The sequence below is a fragment of the Pelmatolapia mariae genome, linkage group LG8 (assembly GCF_036321145.2).
Source record: "Pelmatolapia mariae isolate MD_Pm_ZW linkage group LG8, Pm_UMD_F_2, whole genome shotgun sequence".
Taxonomy (NCBI): domain Eukaryota; kingdom Metazoa; phylum Chordata; class Actinopteri; order Cichliformes; family Cichlidae; genus Pelmatolapia; species Pelmatolapia mariae.
Genome location: NC_086234.1, coordinates 30,083,894 through 30,103,872, shown reverse-complemented (window position 1 = coordinate 30,103,872; position 19,979 = coordinate 30,083,894). Strand labels below are relative to the sequence as shown.

At 42.4% G+C, this 19,979-nt stretch overlaps 1 protein-coding gene across 3 annotated transcripts in view; it reads right to left on the bottom strand.

Annotated features, from left to right (window-relative positions):
• The window catches only part of jmjd1cb (jumonji domain containing 1Cb), a 118,555-nt gene that overhangs the window by 26,154 nt on the left and 72,422 nt on the right, over positions 1-19,979 (bottom strand). For 2 of the 3 annotated variants that reach the window (XM_063481779.1, XM_063481781.1), the window contains 5 exons: positions 14,015-14,128; positions 4,192-4,297; positions 3,911-4,035; positions 3,144-3,287; positions 2,283-2,324 (listed from right to left, as the gene is read on the bottom strand). In XM_063481779.1, coding sequence (XP_063337849.1) covers positions 2,283-2,324; positions 3,144-3,287; positions 3,911-4,035; positions 4,192-4,297; positions 14,015-14,128 — 531 coding nt within the window. The remainder of the gene's footprint in view (positions 1-2,282; positions 2,325-3,143; positions 3,288-3,910; positions 4,036-4,191; positions 4,298-14,014; positions 14,129-19,979) is intronic. The other variant, XM_063481780.1, reaches the window with a different exon arrangement.

The window sequence follows — 19,979 nt, the reverse complement described above, 5'->3', positions numbered from 1 at the left end:
TTGGGTTTTATAGGCTGCAGAGTGCAGGGCAGTGAGCTGATCTCAGGCTAGAGAGAGCTCATCAATGACAGCATCACTGTCCTAACACATCCTGATACTGTGACTCTCGCAGAGCAACAAAGACACTGTCATTCTGTTTCTAATGGTATATTAGGTGAATGAGGTCCCAGAGTTGCAGAGAACATGAAGGTGCATTTGTCTGTAAAGTAGATGAAAACCTACATACCAGTACGCTCAAATGATTGGAACCAGTATTGTACAAAAGACGATGCTGCATCTGCGAATCTATTTTTGCTGTTTACAAAGATCATTTCAGAAGGTGTTCAGTGGTCTGCACGCTGATAACGCCTGTCCCTGAAAGCAGACCTACTGAATATGATTTGTGAACTATACTACACTATTTTACAAAATCTGCAAGGTATTAGTTTACTGTACACGTGCAGCAGAGTACTATGCAACACAGCAGTAATTCACAAGATGTTTACGAGGAACTAAATTTGCTAAATGTCCAATTTGTATTTACAATAAACAACAACCTCTGTGCACACGAGCTGCACGTGATTAGCTGAGCTTTTACAAGCAGCCTTAGCTCTGCTTTGGAATACTACATGTTTTTTATTATAGAAAGATGAAGGTGATGCCGATCTGGCTACATTTGTGCTGCACGAGAACGTCACCATTCGTAAGTGAAATAAGTGAAATTAGGTCTTTAAGAGTTTTTGTTTCCATCCCTGTGGAAGCATCAGTGAGGCTGACACTGAGGCTTCATAACCAGGCTGTGACTTCACCTTTCACTTTTTTGTTTGTGGCAGTGGGCGCTCCTTTCTTTCCCATTAGTCAGCGTTATCCTTAATTCACAGCGTCAGTAGGTCAATGAAGTTGCCTCAAAGTGAGAGTCATTGAACTAAGTACCTATCCGTGACCCGTGGTTATTTGCCTGTAATCACTAGAGGCTGACAAACACTGACGTTCAGCGTTGTGTGGTCGATGTCAGTCTGTTCCTGTTAACACAACTTCTACAGACTCTGACTGACATGTTGGAGGCTGCTGTGCCAGTGTGCTTATTCACTCTGTCCTGTTGCTGACCATGAAAGGGACACAGCAAAGAGTCGTCCGTGCTAAAACGGTCAAACCGTGGCTTTGATAATGCCAGGACAGAACCTACAGTCAGGCACATGATGCACAGGACATTCAGCGTCACGGGCCTGTGAGAGTTAGTTCTTGATTCACTTAATCTAATCCTTGGTGAAAGGCATAGCTCTGTGTTTCAGCACACAGACAGAGAGGACCCTCACATGTTGGATTTCAGGGCTTATCAATAAAAAGCAACCCCACACTACACAAAACACTGCTGCACTGACCTCTGTGGTCACACTCTCACACACACACACAGCTGGGAGCAGGTGAGCCTGGGAACAGCTATATTACCCGGGGTGTGGCGGAGGGTAAAGCAGCCAGTAGATGGCGCTGTGAGAAGCACTTTGGCCTGGGACTGGTTACTCTTTTAATGAATGTGAAACATTCCTGTCTTTGACTTCCATGAACACTGCAGCACGTGAACACAGAGTACAGATTTAGGTTTAAGTTGTAATCGGTGTTTATGGGATTTTTAAAAAGTTTCAACAGAAAACGTTTTAAACTGAATTAATGCCTCAATATTACACGTTTAAGATGATTTAGGCAGGTCAGCTATATTAATTTAAAAAATACTGAAGAGATGAATGGTGCTTGAAATATAGTACACTGTCACAGATCTCCACATTTTACCTTCACAGAGTTTAATTTGTCTGCTTATTCAATTACTCCACGAGCAGTCCAAAAGACAAATGGAGTAAAACGATTGATACTTGATGTGTGACCGAGTGCCTGCTGAGACAGCCAGTGTTATTTAATAAAACCTGACTTACAGAAATTAACCAATAAGACTGAGAAGACAGATCAGTCCGTCGCACGTCTGTTATTTTCCACTGAAGCTGATCACTGACCGTGTTTCCAACTTTGTCCCAGTGTGTGACACTGGCCCCAGACTGCATCTCAGATCAGAGGTGATGTGTGGAATTAGAGCTCCACTCCAGATAATCAGCTTGTTTTTTCATAAGTACCAAATGAAAACAGTAATCGCATCACGGCGCTTTACATTGTAAGTACAACCCTGAGCCTGAGTTAAATTTAGGGTGTGTGAAAATGTTGAGCACAGATGACGTCTGTCAGCTTTGTTCTACTGCAGAAAGTGTAGGACTGGAGGGTTGGGAGGTGGTGTAGCAGTGGGGGTTCTGGGGTACCTGAGTGCTGCCAGTGGTCCCGCCGGGTCTCCCTCCCGCCATCTTTAAAATGTCAACGACAACAGGAAAAAATAATAAAAAGAAAAATAACAAAATGAAATGAACACAAAGAAAATGTGGGACAAGGAGAAATGTTGTTATTGACTGCGGGACCAGAAGTGACTGGCTAAGAGTTCAACGTTAGCTCCTTACACCAGCTTGCTTCAAACGAGTCTTACGTGGCAACTTGACATTACATCACCACAGTTTAATGGTCATCTGCTGACATCGCAGTCACATTACACGGAGCCCAGAGGTGAGCAGAACAACAGAGAGCGTCTGTGTGTCTAACCTCTTAATCAAGCTTCATAGAAACTTTTACTTTAAAGGCAAAGTTGGCAATTTAAAGATACGGCGAACACAGAAAATAAGGAAGCGGACATTGGTCAAACAGCTCTGTGGAAGAATCCGGAGCCACAGCCCTGTTCAGGGAATGCTGATTGGGAAATGTAAAGGATAATGACGCGGAGCGTTCAGAGATCTGTGTTGACCAATGTCTCTGAAACGGACACAGAGAGGATGCAGATGATGCTGAGATTAGATGAAAAGCAGCAGCTTGTGCTCGCTAACAGAAACACAACAACAAAAGCCACATGCTGGATGCATTCAGCTTGACAGTCATTAATATACCAATCTTTTTATTCTACAGCTTTGTGTGTTTAGTCTCATCCCTACGTCAACTCCACACCCTCATCAACCGAATATTTTGCATACAATCCATTATTTATTCCTCATTTCTAATTTTTCATTGAGTACCTACAGCACAGGTGATAGTTTATCACTCTATCTCATATTTGTGTCTTTGTGTGCGTCTGTACTCACGTGGGCAGTGTTGTTGTTCTGACTGGATCGCGACCTTCGCCTGGAGGTAATACCGATGTTTTCCCCTTTCAGCAAAGAGTGAACAACGTCATCCAGAAAGGTCATCTGGACCATGGATGGATCCACGTTCTGAGGCTCTAGCACCTGAGCACACACACCAGGTTCATTCGACACTCGTATCTTGGAGAATTCAAACGATATCAAATGATGAACAGAAACTAGATGCAAATGTAAAAAACATCATTACAGTATTTTACGTTACTCCGCATGTACAGGTCTATAGTATTTGGGCAAGAACAGAATATCTGCAAACTGCTAACCAGCCATTAGAGGTATCCTTCAGCCTTGGAGTAGATGCACCAAAATCCTCACGAGATTCTCATCAAACTCGGCCTCTGACCTTGAGGTAACTAAGATTCAAACACTTCTGAGATTTTAAGTAGATCCATCTATGGTATCAGTTTGATTTCATTGTAAATCAGTAACTGGGCAGTGTCAGATTCATGCGTGCTTTCATCGAAGGCTAACGGGAAAAAGCCATCTCCACTCCTTTTGCCTCTGTCTCTTAATACCAGATGAAATCAGGTGAAACGTCTGTAAATGATTATTATTTTAAACATGATGAAGACAGAGTGGAGATGGGTGGCTGTGTCTCAGGTTCTAGTTAAGGTCACACGTCCCATCCTTTCAATCCTTTTCACACAGTGTAAAACTGTAACTACTTAAATAATAATATCACATAACTGTGTGTGAGTGCATCCACGTACCTGGTCATTCATAACGACCATGTTTCGACTGAAGAGGTCGTGATGTGTAATGATACCAGTGAACCACTGGGTGGCCGAGTCTTGTCTGTACACACGCACACGGTAGCCATTTAATGAGTAGGGACCTGCAAGCCACAGGAAACAGTTCCCACTGCAGTTATAGTCCCACTGCTAAAGTTACTGCATGTTCCTTATAAAACAACTATTACAGTAACGATGTCACTGACGTGGAGAGCTTTAGCATGTTAAAATGCGACCACACAGTCCAAACAAAAACTTACCTTGCATAAAAATTTCCTGCACCTTCTGGTCTTTGAGCCAGCCTTTCACTTCTTCATGAAGCTGAGGGTTGTCTCTTAACACTGGGTTTTGACTGTCCACCTCATCCTTAAAGACACCGACAAGTACCAGCAAATGATTAAACACGTGTTAGAGTCAAAGAAGCCCCGCCAGCTCAGAAACAACCAGACTGTCTGTGAGAGTCATTTAGACACAGACGATGGTTTTCTCAGCTAACGGTGGCACCGTGTTCATTTCATTTCAACTTCAAAAGCTAATAACTCTTTAGAATGTTTACATTTCTTTATTAACGTGACCAAATATTATTATTTTCACAAAAGTCCTAAATGTAAGAACACAGTGCCTCCGTGTCATCCTTCCTGCACAGGCTGATGTTAGCTCGCGGATCTGTGATGGCTTTTCTGTAAAGTCTAATCTAGGCGTCTCTTCCTTAAAATGGTTCACACCCTGTGCTCAGTCCAGACTGGGATCATCATACCGTACTTGCTGGAATGTGGTTGATGAAAAGATCCAATGATCATTCTTTCCGGTTCTGTGGATTTTTCCGACTGTAATAACGTACTGATTTTCCCTCTGCTAACATTCCTGCTTTCTCTGATGGATGTGTCACTTGCACAGTATGTTGTGGGTTCAGATAAAAAGCTTGGCACACTTGGAATAATCTTCAGACAGTTTTCCTGCTTAATTCGGTTTATATCTACGGAATAAAGATTTTCACATCACACTTTTCATTCTTTTCTAATGCATTACATTTCTGTGTTTTATGATGTTTTCATGCATGTTCATACTGCAGTGGTGTCAACAAAAATGTTCAGACGTGCCTTTTTGATCGTCTACATGAGCTTTAGCACGATGTACAGCAGTGCTGTGCACAGCATTGTTGTTTAATGACTGAACATTAGGCTGTTAAAGGATTAAATACTAACTAATGCAGTCACCTCCCTCAGTCCAGACTTCTGGGAAGGATAGCAGTGGTTGTTTATTTGTGCAAAGGCCTGTCTTGGTAAAAGCTAAAGCAGAAACATGATAAGGGCTAGCACGGTGAACTGACATCTGTGGGTGAATTCGTCAGTAGTAATTACAATGACAGAAATACAACTTGCACAGGAAAAAGGGTTTTAATGACCCTATTTTGGGGCACAGATACAAGCTCTTTGTTTTTGTTTTGTTCACTCAGTTTTTTTATATCCCGATGACCACTGAAATTATTTAGCTGCAAAGTCAAGTTGCAAACTGCTCGTCAAAGGTGGCTTTGAAGCAGATGGCCAGTTACTTGCACACATGTCATCCTTTGGTTGTCTCGGTAATCCTCTAAAAGCAGGTCATGTGTCAGCCATCGTATCCTGGCCTGGCGCTCACAGGCACTGCACACCTCCAAGGTGAGAAAAGTGTAACTCGGGACCATTTTGCATCACCGCTGGTTATTTTTCTCTTAGTCACTTGAAGTCATCAAACATCATCAGAGCAAATCCCGTCCAGTGTGGACGCAGCATCTAAAGCTCCAGCATTACCACGATGGCTGAGACAGGACACAGCGTCACACCTGATTCTCACCGCAGTGACTGAAAACATTTAAAAATCCAACTTCTGTGAAAATCTGATGATGTTTAGGTTTATAAAAAAACCCAATCAGATTCACTCTGAAACTAGAAACCAGGAAAAAATGAAGTGTAAGTGTTTTTGAAAGACGTGATATTATATTTCATACAGCTCTAAAGCGCTACTGTCAGTGGCAACGAGCCAGTGAAACAAATACTACCCAGAAAGATTCACACACACATATTTCTACATGATACCTTGTTGGAGTAGTTTCTTAGATCTATAGTGTACTTATTTATTTTTTTAATTATTTTCTGGCTTTATTGGACAGACACAGTGAAGAGTGACAGGAAAGCAGAGTGAGAGAGGGGAAGGGCGGCAAAGGGCTGCAGCTCGCCGCTCTTACCCATCATACGGTCGCCTGCTCATCCCACTGAGCTGATTCATTTATTAATGTACACTTTGTACTACAAAGTGTTAGTTTTTACTCTTCTGTGACCTCATTTTTATTTCACAGTATAAGGCCCTCACTGTGCACACTACCATGTACTGGTTTTATTCTTTATCCCTTCGCTGTAACACATTAAAAGTATCAATAATTGAATTTTTCTATGACAACTGATTTTCTGCTGTGACAGTAAAAACACCAAGGTAACAGGTAACAGACAGAAATATCACAGACACAAAGGAATGCTGAAAGACGACCACAGACACCACACACAGTCTCACAGCTCCGTGCACACAGTTCAATCAGGAGCTAATGTGCACTACAACTACAGCTGGTGTAGTAACGATCCATTCTGAGATGTTCCAGAATAAAACGGATTATTGGTATTTCAGTCAAATAAGACGAGTTGGTCCTTATCCTGGTGACGGGCTGATACAGATCAGTAGCTGCTCTGATCTCGACATCTGAACAAGGAAAGAAAAAGATCTGAACGTTTTCTCATATATGAAATCATCTATAATCTTCTCTATTGTTAATTACTGTTTACAAAACTGTGTGATAAGAACTGGGGTGTGAGCACACGTCCGTGTACGTCTCCTTACACGGAAGGGCAGGAGTCAAAAAGACACAGAGGCTGAGGCTCAGCAGGAAGTGAGGCAGATGACATGAAGTCACAGCTTTCATTTCACCTTCTCTGTCATCTCCTTCCCCCTCCCTCTCTGATCCTGCTGCAGTGCTCTACTTTCAAAACCTTTTTTAACTCCAAATTAAACCAGTGTAGCCTAAAAATAGCCCAGTGGAAAGCAGTGTGTCTCATATTCTAGAATTTGTCCTTCTGATGACTAATGACCTCTGTTAATAGACTCCTCTAACTCTTAATCCACCCCAATGAGCCCACACACTATTCTCTGTGTATGAACAGTGGGGCTATGATGTTACCTGGTTTGTTAGTCAGTATGAAGCTTCAAAACCTGCAATAATCTCTCCTCTGTGCTGTTTTACTCCTGACAGTGACAAGTACAGAGCCTCGCAGAGCACATCGTTTCAAGCTGCAGCTACAGTATATTTAACTTATCCTTACACCCATACCTGTGAATATACGGTGGATCAGGCCCAGTGTAGACGTGTTTACACACCACACAAATACACAGCTTAACCAAGGCAACAGGCTAATACAACCAAGCTTGAAGCTAGCTTACATGAATATGAAAAAAGAGACATTATAGTCATGAAGCAAAGATTTTGAGTAGTGTGAAGACATTCAAAGGTTTCTCAAAGAGGAAAATCTGTGTGCACAAGTTAAAAATGTATCAACTTTTCACAAAATTGTATCCTGCGAGTCCATCTGCTGAGATTCTGGCAAAGACTGCAGCTTCATGATTCATCTTTGCTTGTATATAAAGTAGTGGGCTTGGAGAAATGTCAGTTTGAAACCATGTTCTGAAACTAACTCGAGTCCAGCAACAATTTTACTCCTTTTTCTGATGGCTGTCAAAACTGAACGAATGATGTAAGTTGGCAAAAATGAGCAAACTTCCAAAGCTTTTGTTTTGTCAGATCTGAGTGCTGACTCTATACACGTGGCTTTACGTAGCTCTTACATACGTTACATCATAGTCTCTACAAAGATTCTCCCACACAAGTCTAAATCAGACACAGCAGGTGACTGTGCAACAGCACACAGAGCAGCTTTTGTATTAGGAACACTGCAGGGCATAAAGCCAGAAACTTCCTCTGAGGCTGTCAGCTGAACACTATTAAAATGGGTGTGTCAGCTGCTTGCTGCCTTCCTCCCCCAACAGTCACACTTAATGGAGGAAAACAAAGAAAACTTCTTAATTTTGTAACACACAGAAGTGATCCTGCAATGTGAACAATACTGAAAGTCCCCTCATGACACCATCAAAGAGTCAGGCTGGCAACAGCTTCCATGAAACCCAACACTTTGTACTTTGTGGTTTCCAGCCATATCTCCATCGGATGTTCCTGCTGAACTCCTAAAATCCCATATCCCATTCATAAGACTCGACTTTTCAAAGTGAATTTACACTTAACAGAAGGAAAATGTGTATTTGGTAGGCTCTATTATTAACAGATGAATCTGTATTTGGTGCTCTAGTAATAAATTTGGGGCAGCGGGACAGCATGTGTTCTGTGGTTTATATGACTCGGCTGTTTTGATACTGATAAGCATGCTCACACCGTGGTTAACAGTTGCCTCCTAAGCTTGCTCCTGTCCACTGTGTTTGTGCTGTTGAAGCATTTTAGGAGCATTTAATGATCACATAAAGTAAAGTTCTACTCTGTGCTGTACGTGAGACTAACAGAAAGCATCTCTGCAGAAGGTGGAGCGACAGATCTGAAACAATGTATGAACCATTCAGTGTGTGTATCGTTTGGTCAGATTGGTGAGTCAGCACTAACAGTGTTATTATCTGGCTGCTGCTCTTCAGCTTCGACACAGACCACAATTTTCTAGTAACAGGGACACACACACACACACAGAACTGAGCAGCAGCCTGGGTTGGCCCACTAAACACTGACTTCATTGTACCGTTTATGCCAAACAGATTGTAGTCCCCGCCCCCTCCCACTCTCTTCTTCCTGTCCAACTCCAAAAATAAATAAATAAAACACTCTGAGGCTGCAGCGCACAGAGAGACACGACTGTTTTTACTAAAGAACGGGGAGCTCTGTGTGAACATGAGTGATTTAAGAATAGAGGAATTTGCATTGTGTGTGTGTGTGTTACAACTCCTCTGCAGTCAGCACTGCCCCCTCCAACCTGACACTCCTTCCTTCCTGTTTCAGTCACCACTCATGTGGCAGACTGTGTAGTGTCAGTGTGTATATTGTAGTCATGTGGTTTATCATGAAGTGTGTATTCATTTGACTTCCTTTCAATATTATTTATATAGCACCAGATCACAATGAGTTGCCTCAAAGCATTTAATATTGAAAGGTAAGGACCTCTACACTAATACAGAGAGGCCCCAACAATCAAGCAACCCCCTATGATCTGCTGTGGCAGCAGTTGTTGCTTGATTACAGCTGAGGGTGAGGGGAGGTCACCTGGTTTATTCTAAATCGTCCACAGGTGTGAATGTGAATGCTCGTCTGTCTCTCTCCCCTGTGCCAGATAGCTGATCTGTCCACAGAGTACCCCCGCCTCTCGCCCTATGGTAGCTGGGACAAACTCCAGCCCCCGCGAGCCTGATAAAGATAAGCGGAAGAGCATGGATGGATGGATGGATGGATTTACATGTCTAATTTTGATATATTGTATTTGCAGATTCAGTGGCTGTGTTGTTTACTCTAACAATCATGCTACATCATGCATAAAAGTTGTACAGTGTGTGGAAATCTATAAATCTATAAAACAAATCAAATCACAACTCGGGGAACACGGCAGCAGCTGATTCAATTCTGTCTGACTGCAAAGACAACACAATACATGTTCTTTTTCTGACTTGGCTTAAATACGAACTTCTGCCCAAGACAGTGAGTGTAGAACAGAGTCTTCTCATTAGGTAGGCACTGAGTGGAACACACTGTTCCAGCCAACATAATACAACAAGCTGTGTTCAGCTGCACATCACTGACACACGAACACAAACATCAAACCGCCTCACCAAGCGCACACAGCACAAGTGTGCATGCCTCAGTTACTCACTGTTTTGAAGCTACGGTGTCTACTGTATCTATGCAGCCAGTGTTTGTGTGCTAATGTGGAGGTGTGAGTCAGTAGTGAGCGCTCACGTGCAAACACGTAAACTCAGAGGACAGACTGCAACTGCACATGCTGGCTTATAGTCATGTTCAGGTTTGGCAGTGTTACATCCAGCAGACAAACCTCACTGCGCTCCACAGCCAGCATCCCTCCATGGCTGCTGTATCCAACCTAATTATGAATGACTCATTTTTCATTAGAAAATTTAATTTGGTTACAATGTGTACAAAATGTGCTCAAAATCAACAAATCTTCTTTTTTAGACTAAAGAAATCCTCTTGGTGAAAATCATCACTCACATAAATGCAGCAGGGAGGTCTGAGAGTTTCCATGCTACTCTTAATCGCTCTGAGCAGGTTAAGACAGGAAAGCCAGAAGGCTCATTTCAAATCAACATTCCTGCTTTAATGAGCCTTCTGTCCACAACAGAAATGAGACCAGTATGGTTGGAGCACAGAGTAAAGTAAGCGGGAACGACATGGCCATTTTCATTTCGACTCATTAAAGAAAAGGCACCAGCACTCAGGGGCACACACATATCAAAAGTAACAAAGTACTATGATTGTTCATCATTTTTATTAAGGCTGTTTCAGTTCCATCTCATTTTTATAGGCTGCTTCTTTTTTCCAGCTACAGCCTTCAGGGGCTGCCACAGCAGATCATTTACCTCCATCTCACCCTGTCCTCCGTATCCTCCTCTGTCACTACATCCATGAAACTCGGCGGTTTTCTCTTTCCCCCGCCCAGTAGCTCCATATTCATCACACTTTGTCCAGTATTTCCACCATCCCTCCGTTGCACATGCCCAAACCGTCTCAGCCTGAACTGCCGCTCCGATGGACTCGTTTCTAATGCTGCTCACTCCCAATGAACATCTGAGCATCTTCAGCTCAGCCTCCTGTCTTTGTGTAAGAGCCTCATCAACACCTGCTTCTCTCTATCTAACTCTGTCTTGCTTCTAATGATTTTGATTTCTCTTCTCTGCCGTCTGCAAACGTCATACTCCGCAGACACTCCTACATGACCTCATCTGTCCATCTTGCAAACAAGAAGGGGCTCAAAGCAGATCCTGGTGTAATCTAGCAGCTGCACACTTCACCACTGTGTCGCTATCCCCGTGGATGCCCTGCACCATCCTCACGTACTTCTCTTCTCCTGACGTCCTCATGCAGTACCACATTTACTCTCCTGGCACCATCATATAGTCTCTCTAACTCCACGAGACAAAGTGCAGTTCCTTCTCTGCTTCTCTTCTTCGTAAACACTCTCAAAGCTAATAGCACACCTGCAGTGCTGCCCACTGAGCATCACATCAGCGTTGTCCCTCTGTAGTTACTACAGTGCTGCACATCACCTTTGGTCTTTAAAACCAGTAACAGTACACTTCTTCATGCATCCTCTCACTCTTCACTCATTATGTTTCCATCTGTATCCCTAATCTCTGCCTAGCCAGCTGATACAGGTCCTAATGTCTTTCCCTGGTATCCAGCCTTGCCTATAACTCACTATAAACCATTCCCACTTCTCTCTATGACATGCTTCTAGTCTCCCAGTACTCCTGTCTACTGTCTACATCTCCCTGACTTTTCTTTACTAATTCTAAACAGCGGCTCTTGCTCTGTAGGCTCCAGAGGAAGAAGTTAGTAATGAGATCAAACACCTTCCTGGCAGCTTCCCTCACCACTTCAGCAGTACTTTATCAGTCATCTGGTGACTCTTCCCTACCACTCATCGCCCAGCTCAGATCTTCCCTGAATTCTGACCAACATTCTTTCTTCGTTAGTTTCCACCATTTAATCCAAGCCCTTTGTCTTAGTTCATTTCCTCTTCTTGATTTCCAAACTCATCCTACAAACTAGCCCCTGACACGAGCCAGCTACACTCTCCCCTGGCAGCTACTGCCACCTCACAGTCTCTCTTTCAAATTGCAGCTTCTGAAAATCACGTAGTCCACCTGTGTGTACGTTCATCCACTCTTACACATCACTCTGTACTGACCACAGCCTTTTCACAAAATCCACTACCATCTTGCCCTCCTGCGTTCCTCTCCTTATCGACCCAACACCATCTAATCAACCTCTGTTTAGGGGCGGCTGTAGCCCAGGAGGTAGAGCGGGACCATCTACCAACTGAAAGGTAAGTCAAGTCTGCATGCCCAATGTTCTTAGGCAGGGTATTAAGACCAACCTGCTCTCTAATGGGTCCATCAGAGTGTGACTGTTATCACAGATAACAATCACACTCTGTCAGTGTAATCATAGAAAACACTTAGGCATGAAACGAGTGCTTGAATGAATGGATGAATGAGGCACGTAAAGAGATAAGTCTGTTTACTTCCTGTGCCTACGCGTCCAATGAGCTGCAGTCACCGATTTCTACTCACTACCACTTTATCCAACTTACTCCAGAATGTCTTTTTCTTCTGACACCCAGCCTATGAGGAATACACCCTGACAACGTTCAGCGCTACACATTTGATTTCCAGCCTTAGATTCATGATCACCTCCACATACTACAACCCAATCAGTGGATCAGTCCTCAGCTCATCCAGTCCAGTGCCTACTTCCCTACTATTCAGTTGTACATCCAACTGAATACCCATCATAATCGCTGAAGGACACATTTCTTCATTAAACATGACAAACTGTGGATTTTAAACTGTTGGTCAAACAAAACAAGGTGTTACTGATGTGTACTGTATAGTTTTCATCATCCAAGGTTCCTGCCTGGGTGTTGCAAACACAGTGACCCACTAAACATAAAAACTACACATAATAGCTTTTGGCCTACAATAGATGGATATCAGACATATATCAACCTTACTTGACCACTTTTATCTGCAGTGTGGGTTTGTGTGTTAATGTAACAGCAGACCACTTAAAGCTTGCTATCAGCACCGAGTGCACTTGGGATTCGACAAGTTCCTGTTAAGTGTTTCTGCAGACAAACAGCCTGACAGACAACGTGAAACTAGAATCAAAAAACATTTATGATGTAATACTGTTCAACCTCCAGGTGTACAGGTGATATGCTCACTATTCCCAGGAGCTAAATCAATTATATGAAAGAAGTTAACGTAGTGTGGCGTCCTTCACGTGTACAGCATGTGTTACTTTCTCTACCTTGGAAGTAACAAAATAACTTCCCTGCTGTCTGTCAGTGATTTCCACATGTTCCAAAGTATTTGTCAGCTCTTTATGTTTTTACTACTAACTTGTCAAGTCTGTGTTAATCTGTGTTAAAGGGCCACCCTGTCTCTCCTCCACTCTTCCCAACAAGCTTCTCACTGACAGAAATGGCAGGCAGGACAAAAGTTCAGGAGATGAACAAGCATCACAAACGTGCCTATCTGTGCCACCTGCACACCTGGCAGGGTGACCACAAGAAACACTCTCCATCTGTTTTCCCTTATTTGATGATGATGGATCGGTGCAGACACTCACACATTATTTTAAAGGGTGTAGAAGTCCTGTGTGTGCCCACACATGCCTGGACACGTATGTGTTTGTCATATGTGGAGATGAGACATGAAAGTCTAGAGAGTGAATATAAATCAAATAACTGTAATACATTATTGCATCAGCAGGGAAATTCCTTACACTGCTTATCAAGCTGTTTCCTTTTACTATGACCACTGTCGATTTCATCACCGTCTATGGCACAACTCTAAGTGCAGTGACGTACTAGAAACTACAATGAAGAAGACGCTAAATTCTGCTTTTAGGTTAGTAGTGCCAAGTGCAATGACTCATGCAACAAGATCCTAAAATACGTCTGATAAATTCGTTTAATATCACGAATAAGTGTGATCACAGCGAGAGGCAGGAATGCTGAACAAGTGACATGAAACAAAAATTAATCTCAAGGCCTGATTTTTTTTTTACCTGACTTTACTTTGAGACATTTGAATGAAAGTATGTGCGTAAAAGCAAATATCTCGAAATAGAAAGAAAAGCATAGCTGCCGGTGTAACTGCAGTCTTTTCAATCTCTGCATAATCAAAACAGCAAACACCAACACCGAGATATGAAAAATGCCCACGAGTCCTGACAGTCAGTGGGTACCATTCAGGCTTAGTTGTGAATACCTGGTACGGATGGTAGGCTGAGGTGTCTGATAGGAAGTCCAGCTGTCGGTCCAATAAGAATTCCACTGCTGTCACTGAAGACAACAGGCGCTCCCCCACCACCGGCTTAAATGTCTGTAAAGAAAACACATCACAGTCAACACCTGCAGTTTTACGGTGGAGCAACTCCTCGTTTCTGCGAGCAATCATTTATATGTCACCAGAATATATTTAGATCTCAGTGTTTCATGGAAATATTCAATTCTACAATACATTTTAGGTACGATTCATTTTGGAGCTGCAGCTAACTGGGACGAAATCAAATGTCAGAAATGTAGGAAGAGGAAACGGGGAATGGAGTACGAGAGACAAATAACAGAGCTGTGGAAAAGATTAGAGGGAGGAAAAGCTCGGGCGGAGACATGATGAAGAGAGACAGAGACGGAGAGCAGGGCACCGAAGAGGAGCTCCAGAGTGATGAATAAATTAATGAGCAGAGGAAGTCTGACAGTTGAAAGGCAGTACACTCCACTTTGATGTTACCGCTTTTACACAAAGACACGCACACGCTCTCTGGCAACGTCAGCTCCGGCTCGAGCTCAGCTGCCCATGCTGCGCAGAGACAGGCTGCATCACGTTAAATAGTATTTATAGATAGAAATATATACGTTTATATTTCAGTGCCTGACGTCAGTCCACCAGTCACAAAACTATTTACATGGATAAATGAAAGAACGAGGGTCACGGCAGTGGACGAGTGCATGTTTGTATATGCACACAGTAAGGGCTGGTGCTGCTGTGGGTTCATGGTTACATAACAAGGCCAGTCTGGTGGAGAGATGAGAGATTAGAGGTGAAAACCATGGCTACTGTGAAGCTCTCCTCCCAAACACACACCCACAGGAGGCAGAAGCACATCGTGTGTGTGTAACTCTATTTCTGTCCATGCAGATCATATTTCCAGCATTTATTAGCAGAATGCAATTGCTAGCATTGTATGTATTTAAGAGGGTTAGGGTTACAAATGTCATAGTGTCCAGGACGTCATACATCATCAGCATTTCTGACAGAGACCAGCAGGGTCTATCCAGGGTTCTTATGGACCCTGGTGATGCAGGTTTACCCAGGTCCAACAAGCAGATCTGCCGTTTCTAGTCTTGATGTTTTTTCTGCGACTCTGCTGGATTTACAAGATCGTCTCCAGCTGATCTTAGAAAGAAGAACTCATCTGTATCTCAAATTCACAATCTTCCTCTTTTTATGGGAAGTATCGAATTAGTTATTTAAAAAAAATCAATGACCAACACATTAGTCAGGACATTTTATAAAGTAAGGTACAGGAAATGAGTAAACTAGTTTCTAAAAAACCGATACTGCCCAGCGTGCACTGTCAGGTTGTTTAAAGGATGCAACAGAAGGTTAAACCTTACACACGTATGTTTCATTATCACCACAAATGTCTTCAAAAACATTCACAGTCCTCTCAGACCCCTCTCTTTGGTCTCTGTCCTTTGCCCCACTGCTTTAGTATCTGTCTATGGACGCCTCCATGACTGCATTATTTAGCAATGTAGGGCAACAGTAGAGGAAATGCAAAGGTTATATGCAATTCACAGGTGCAAGGCTGATGAGTCACGGTACTCTTGACAGCTTATTGTGAAAGAAAATTTCACAACGTCGCTTGTGCCAGTGTAGCTCAGCGGGTAAGCAGCAACCACAGAGCAGTGTCCTGGCTTCGAGTCTGACCTGCAGCCCTTTGTTTCGTGTCTTCCTCTCTCTCATCCTCGTCATTGTCACTATCTAATTAAGGCAAATGCCAAAAAAACTATATTTAATTTTTCCATTTCACGTTGATTCAAGCCGGATTTCAAAACTGGCCGAACAGTTCTGAAAGCTCGGCCATCGAAAATTAACATCGAGCCCCAACTCAGGTCTCAAAACATATATCAGTCTTTTCTGTTTTCAGGTGAATATTTACCCACGGAGTCACTTTTACACACACAGACCCGATGGAAAGGTTTTATAAACAGATACTGAAGCTATCCTACACGTCAAAAGTTACGGTTGGTCCATTTTTATGAATAACACTGGAATCACAAACTTAACCAAATTATATTTGAAATAACATTTTTGACTTCCATCAATTAAAAAAACAAAACAAAAAACAAGAAGTAAAGATAAAATGATTTTTTTCTACATTCCACTTCACCACGATGCCACTGTTTGGCTCGTAAAACAAATCCAGGGCCTGTTTAAGATGAAACTCATGGCCTGGTGTTCATGCATTTAATCGAGGTCATGGAGAAAAAAACACTTTGTTTTCCAAAGTGTCTAAAGACAACAATAAATACGAAAATGAGTTTATTTAAAAATGAACAAATGCTTGAGTCATAAAAACATGACGAGATTATGTTTTTAAATCATCAATGGTAAATAACTGAGACTTATAACTGCTGGATTAAGATTAAATTAAAGAGTGAAAGTTTTTAAATAAACCTTGAATTGTCTCTCGCTGAAAGGACTTCAGCTCCTCCATCTCCTTAAAAACACTGCACACTGATTCAAGACAGGCAGAAGGTGGAAGACTTTATGGTCAATTTAGAAAACCCATCAAAACCAATGAACCTGCGTGCCCACACACACACACACACACACACACACACACACACACACACACTCTGAGATAAAAATATAATGAAATTCTCGGGGAACCAGAAGATCTCAGGAGAACAGACACGGCACAGCGGCATGCTGGGACAGCAGATCAGTCCCTGTGAACACAAAGACATTTCCTCTGCTGCTGTGTGTCTATAATTGACAGAACTTCAATAGATTGTAAAGGAGAATGAAGAGGAGATTATGAGCTCATGCCTCACTAAGAAACCTCAAGAGGTTACCACACGCAAGCTTCAAGGAAGCCACTGCCTCATCAAAGACAGAGCGAGAACGAGCATCAGAAAAAGATTGCATCAAATTAAAACACACACGAGAAGTTTTCTCTCGACTCCTCCGTATCAGTAAGATATCCAATGAACCATCAGAGCGTCCTGACTGCTCAGCCAGGGGCCCAGAACACCACGGGAACCCACACGTGCAAACAACATCCCTCAATCAGTGAATTATTCTGTGCTGGTAGGAGACACTGACAGATGTACATTCAGATACGCATTTGAACATTTGGTATGTTTAGTGAGTCTCATTAAAGTTGTTTGTGTTACTGTTTTTAGCACGCTTCCACTGAAGGGTCAGTGTTTCAGGAATCAAAGTCAGGAGTTGAATCCACAATAAGTAATGGCCCACAGCATCCATATAAATGCACTCAGAGTGTTCTTCTGTGTGCAGTGGGCACATTATCACACAGCTATAGAATACTGCTAACTGTACGAGTGCTGAATAAACAAACTTAGTGTATATGATCACTTACAGATCTCCTCATCTGCTTTGATCACGTGACACATGCATACTTAAGTGTTTTTTACCAGCTGGAAATGTCCAGCTGGGAGCTCTTGGGAACACTTTGGAAGTGCAGGGTTTTTACAGCTGAGATATTGTGTATCATAGCAACTAAAGTATGTGTGGAAGTGAAATGTTACAAAGGGCCCTCAATGACTGCTAGTTACCCGATGAACCCACGAAGAGTGAACCATCACTTTGTAAATGAATCATAGTAGACTGGTGATATCACTGGGTCCACTGGTAAAGATTTACTTAAATTTAGCAATGTGTTGATAATTTCACAAACTATACTGTTGCTGTCAACAATTATTCTAAATTTCATTAAATAACTCAAAAGCAGCGTAGTGCAAAGCTGGGTTTGCACCAGTACTGTCCTTCAGTAATCCCACATTACTGTGTGGCAAAGCCTGAACAGCTACAGAGGTGCATCTCTGCTGCATCAGACTGCTGTTTGTTCTATGGTACGGTGGTTTTGTCTGCATGCATAGCATTTCTCTTTGCTTATGTACCGCCTACAGAGACGGGTTTTCAACCTACGCAGACATGCTTCTGTGCAGTCTGTCATAGCTTGAGCCTGCATAGGTTTTATTTATAGTTATTATTATTGTTGGGTCTACCTGACAATATAAAACGCCTTGAGGTGACTGTTGTTGTGATTTGGTGCTGTATAAATAAAACTGAAACTCTTCTCCTGTTCACCAGGAACGGGAAAACACTGAGCAGAACGTTAGCCGGGTTGCTTTTCTGGCGGCCTTCAGCCTTTCTGTATTTTCGGGTCAAGTGTTTATCATATTCATCTTGATAATAATAATCAGTAGGTTCTCTATTGGCTTCAGGTTAGGCAAGGTGGCTGGCCAATCAAGCACAGTCTCATGGTCAGCCAATCATTGGTAGCAGTTGTGGCACTTTGACCAGCTCGTCAGCAGAGGAAAACATGAAGTGCTCTAAATGTTCCTGGCAGATGGCTGCACTGTCTTTGACTTTGATAAGACATAGTGGACCAATCAGCATCAACAAAAGCACATGATACAGCATCTCAAATCATCACAGACTGGAAACTGTACACTGCACAGCGGTCCCTCGTTTATCACGGGAGTTACGTTCTAAAAATAACCCGCGATAGGTGAAATCTGCAAAGTCAGCTTTATTTTCTACAATTATTATAGAAGTTTTAAGGCTGTAAAACCCCACTACACACTTTATACACTCAGACAGGCATGAACATTTTCACACGTTTGTCTCTTGTTTAAACTCTCAAAGTTCAAACATTCGTAGAAAAATAAGTCCAGTATTATATTCTAATCTAAAAAATACAGTAACTTCTAGGGCTGGGCCATATCATACCGCTCACAGTAATACCGGTATAATGTTAGGCAATGATGAGAAAATAAAATATGGCGATAGAATATGGGTAAAACGCGCATGCGCAGCGCCTTTGTTTTCATACGCACATGGCCGAAAAAGCATGGCGGCGACAGAGAACGAGAAGGGCGAAAGCAGATCGTTGAATGAACAGATGAACCAGAACTGGTTTGTAAAAATGCTGCAACTTCAGTGGTGTGGAACTGGTTTAGCCTTCGTCCATCAGATACACAACAAAGCACATTTTTTGGTAGAGCATGCTAGCGGACCGTCGTTATTACTGAACTGATTTTATGTGGTACACGGCGCTCAAATCTGTCAAATGTTTCAGTACGACTTTGCTAAGCTACGAAGCCGCACCGCTTGATGGATTGTCGGAGCATTACGGCTATCGTAGGCAGGAGCCTCGCGGAGTGATACGTACTGTGCTTCAACATAATGTTACCTTATTGTGTGTGTATAACCTCTTTTTAAGTTTGTGGATATTCTACATGGTTATGCTGAGGATATGTCGGCCAGTTTCCACTGGAAATGCCTTTTGGTTAAACTGTCAGCAAGGAATTTGCATTTGCACTGTTAAATTTTTATATAACTTTAATGCACATAAAAACAGCTGCTTGTTTAAGTGAAAATACATTGATGGGTTTTTTTGCACTAATAAAGTTGTGGAGTTGTAAAGTATTTTGTCTCGTGTCAATTATATCGTCAGTTATATCATTATCGCAAATTTTCAAATATATACGGTGATAAATATTTTTGGCCATATTGCCCTGCTCTAGTAACTTCTACCTTCCTTTAGCATGTCCAGAAGTCCAACTTTTTGTGCGATGGTTAGCATCTTCCTCTGTCACTTGGTGCTACCGCAGGAGCCTTTGACGCTGCAAAACGTTTCATCAACATTGTTGTGTTTGTTGGGGAGAAAACGTACAAACATACAGTACAGCATTTCAGAGTCACACTGCTGGGATTGAAGATTTATGTAAATTTGACAAGCTGAACGCATTCTGTCCTGGACAGGAGACACGGCACGAGACTAACTGACAATGGTCTACAGCCAATCAGGACCTAGAACACATGCGCTGTAAAAAAAAAAAAAACCCAAAAAAGAAAACCATGCAAAATTGCACAAAAATAATTTGCAAAAGAGCGAAGCTGCGAAAGGTGAACC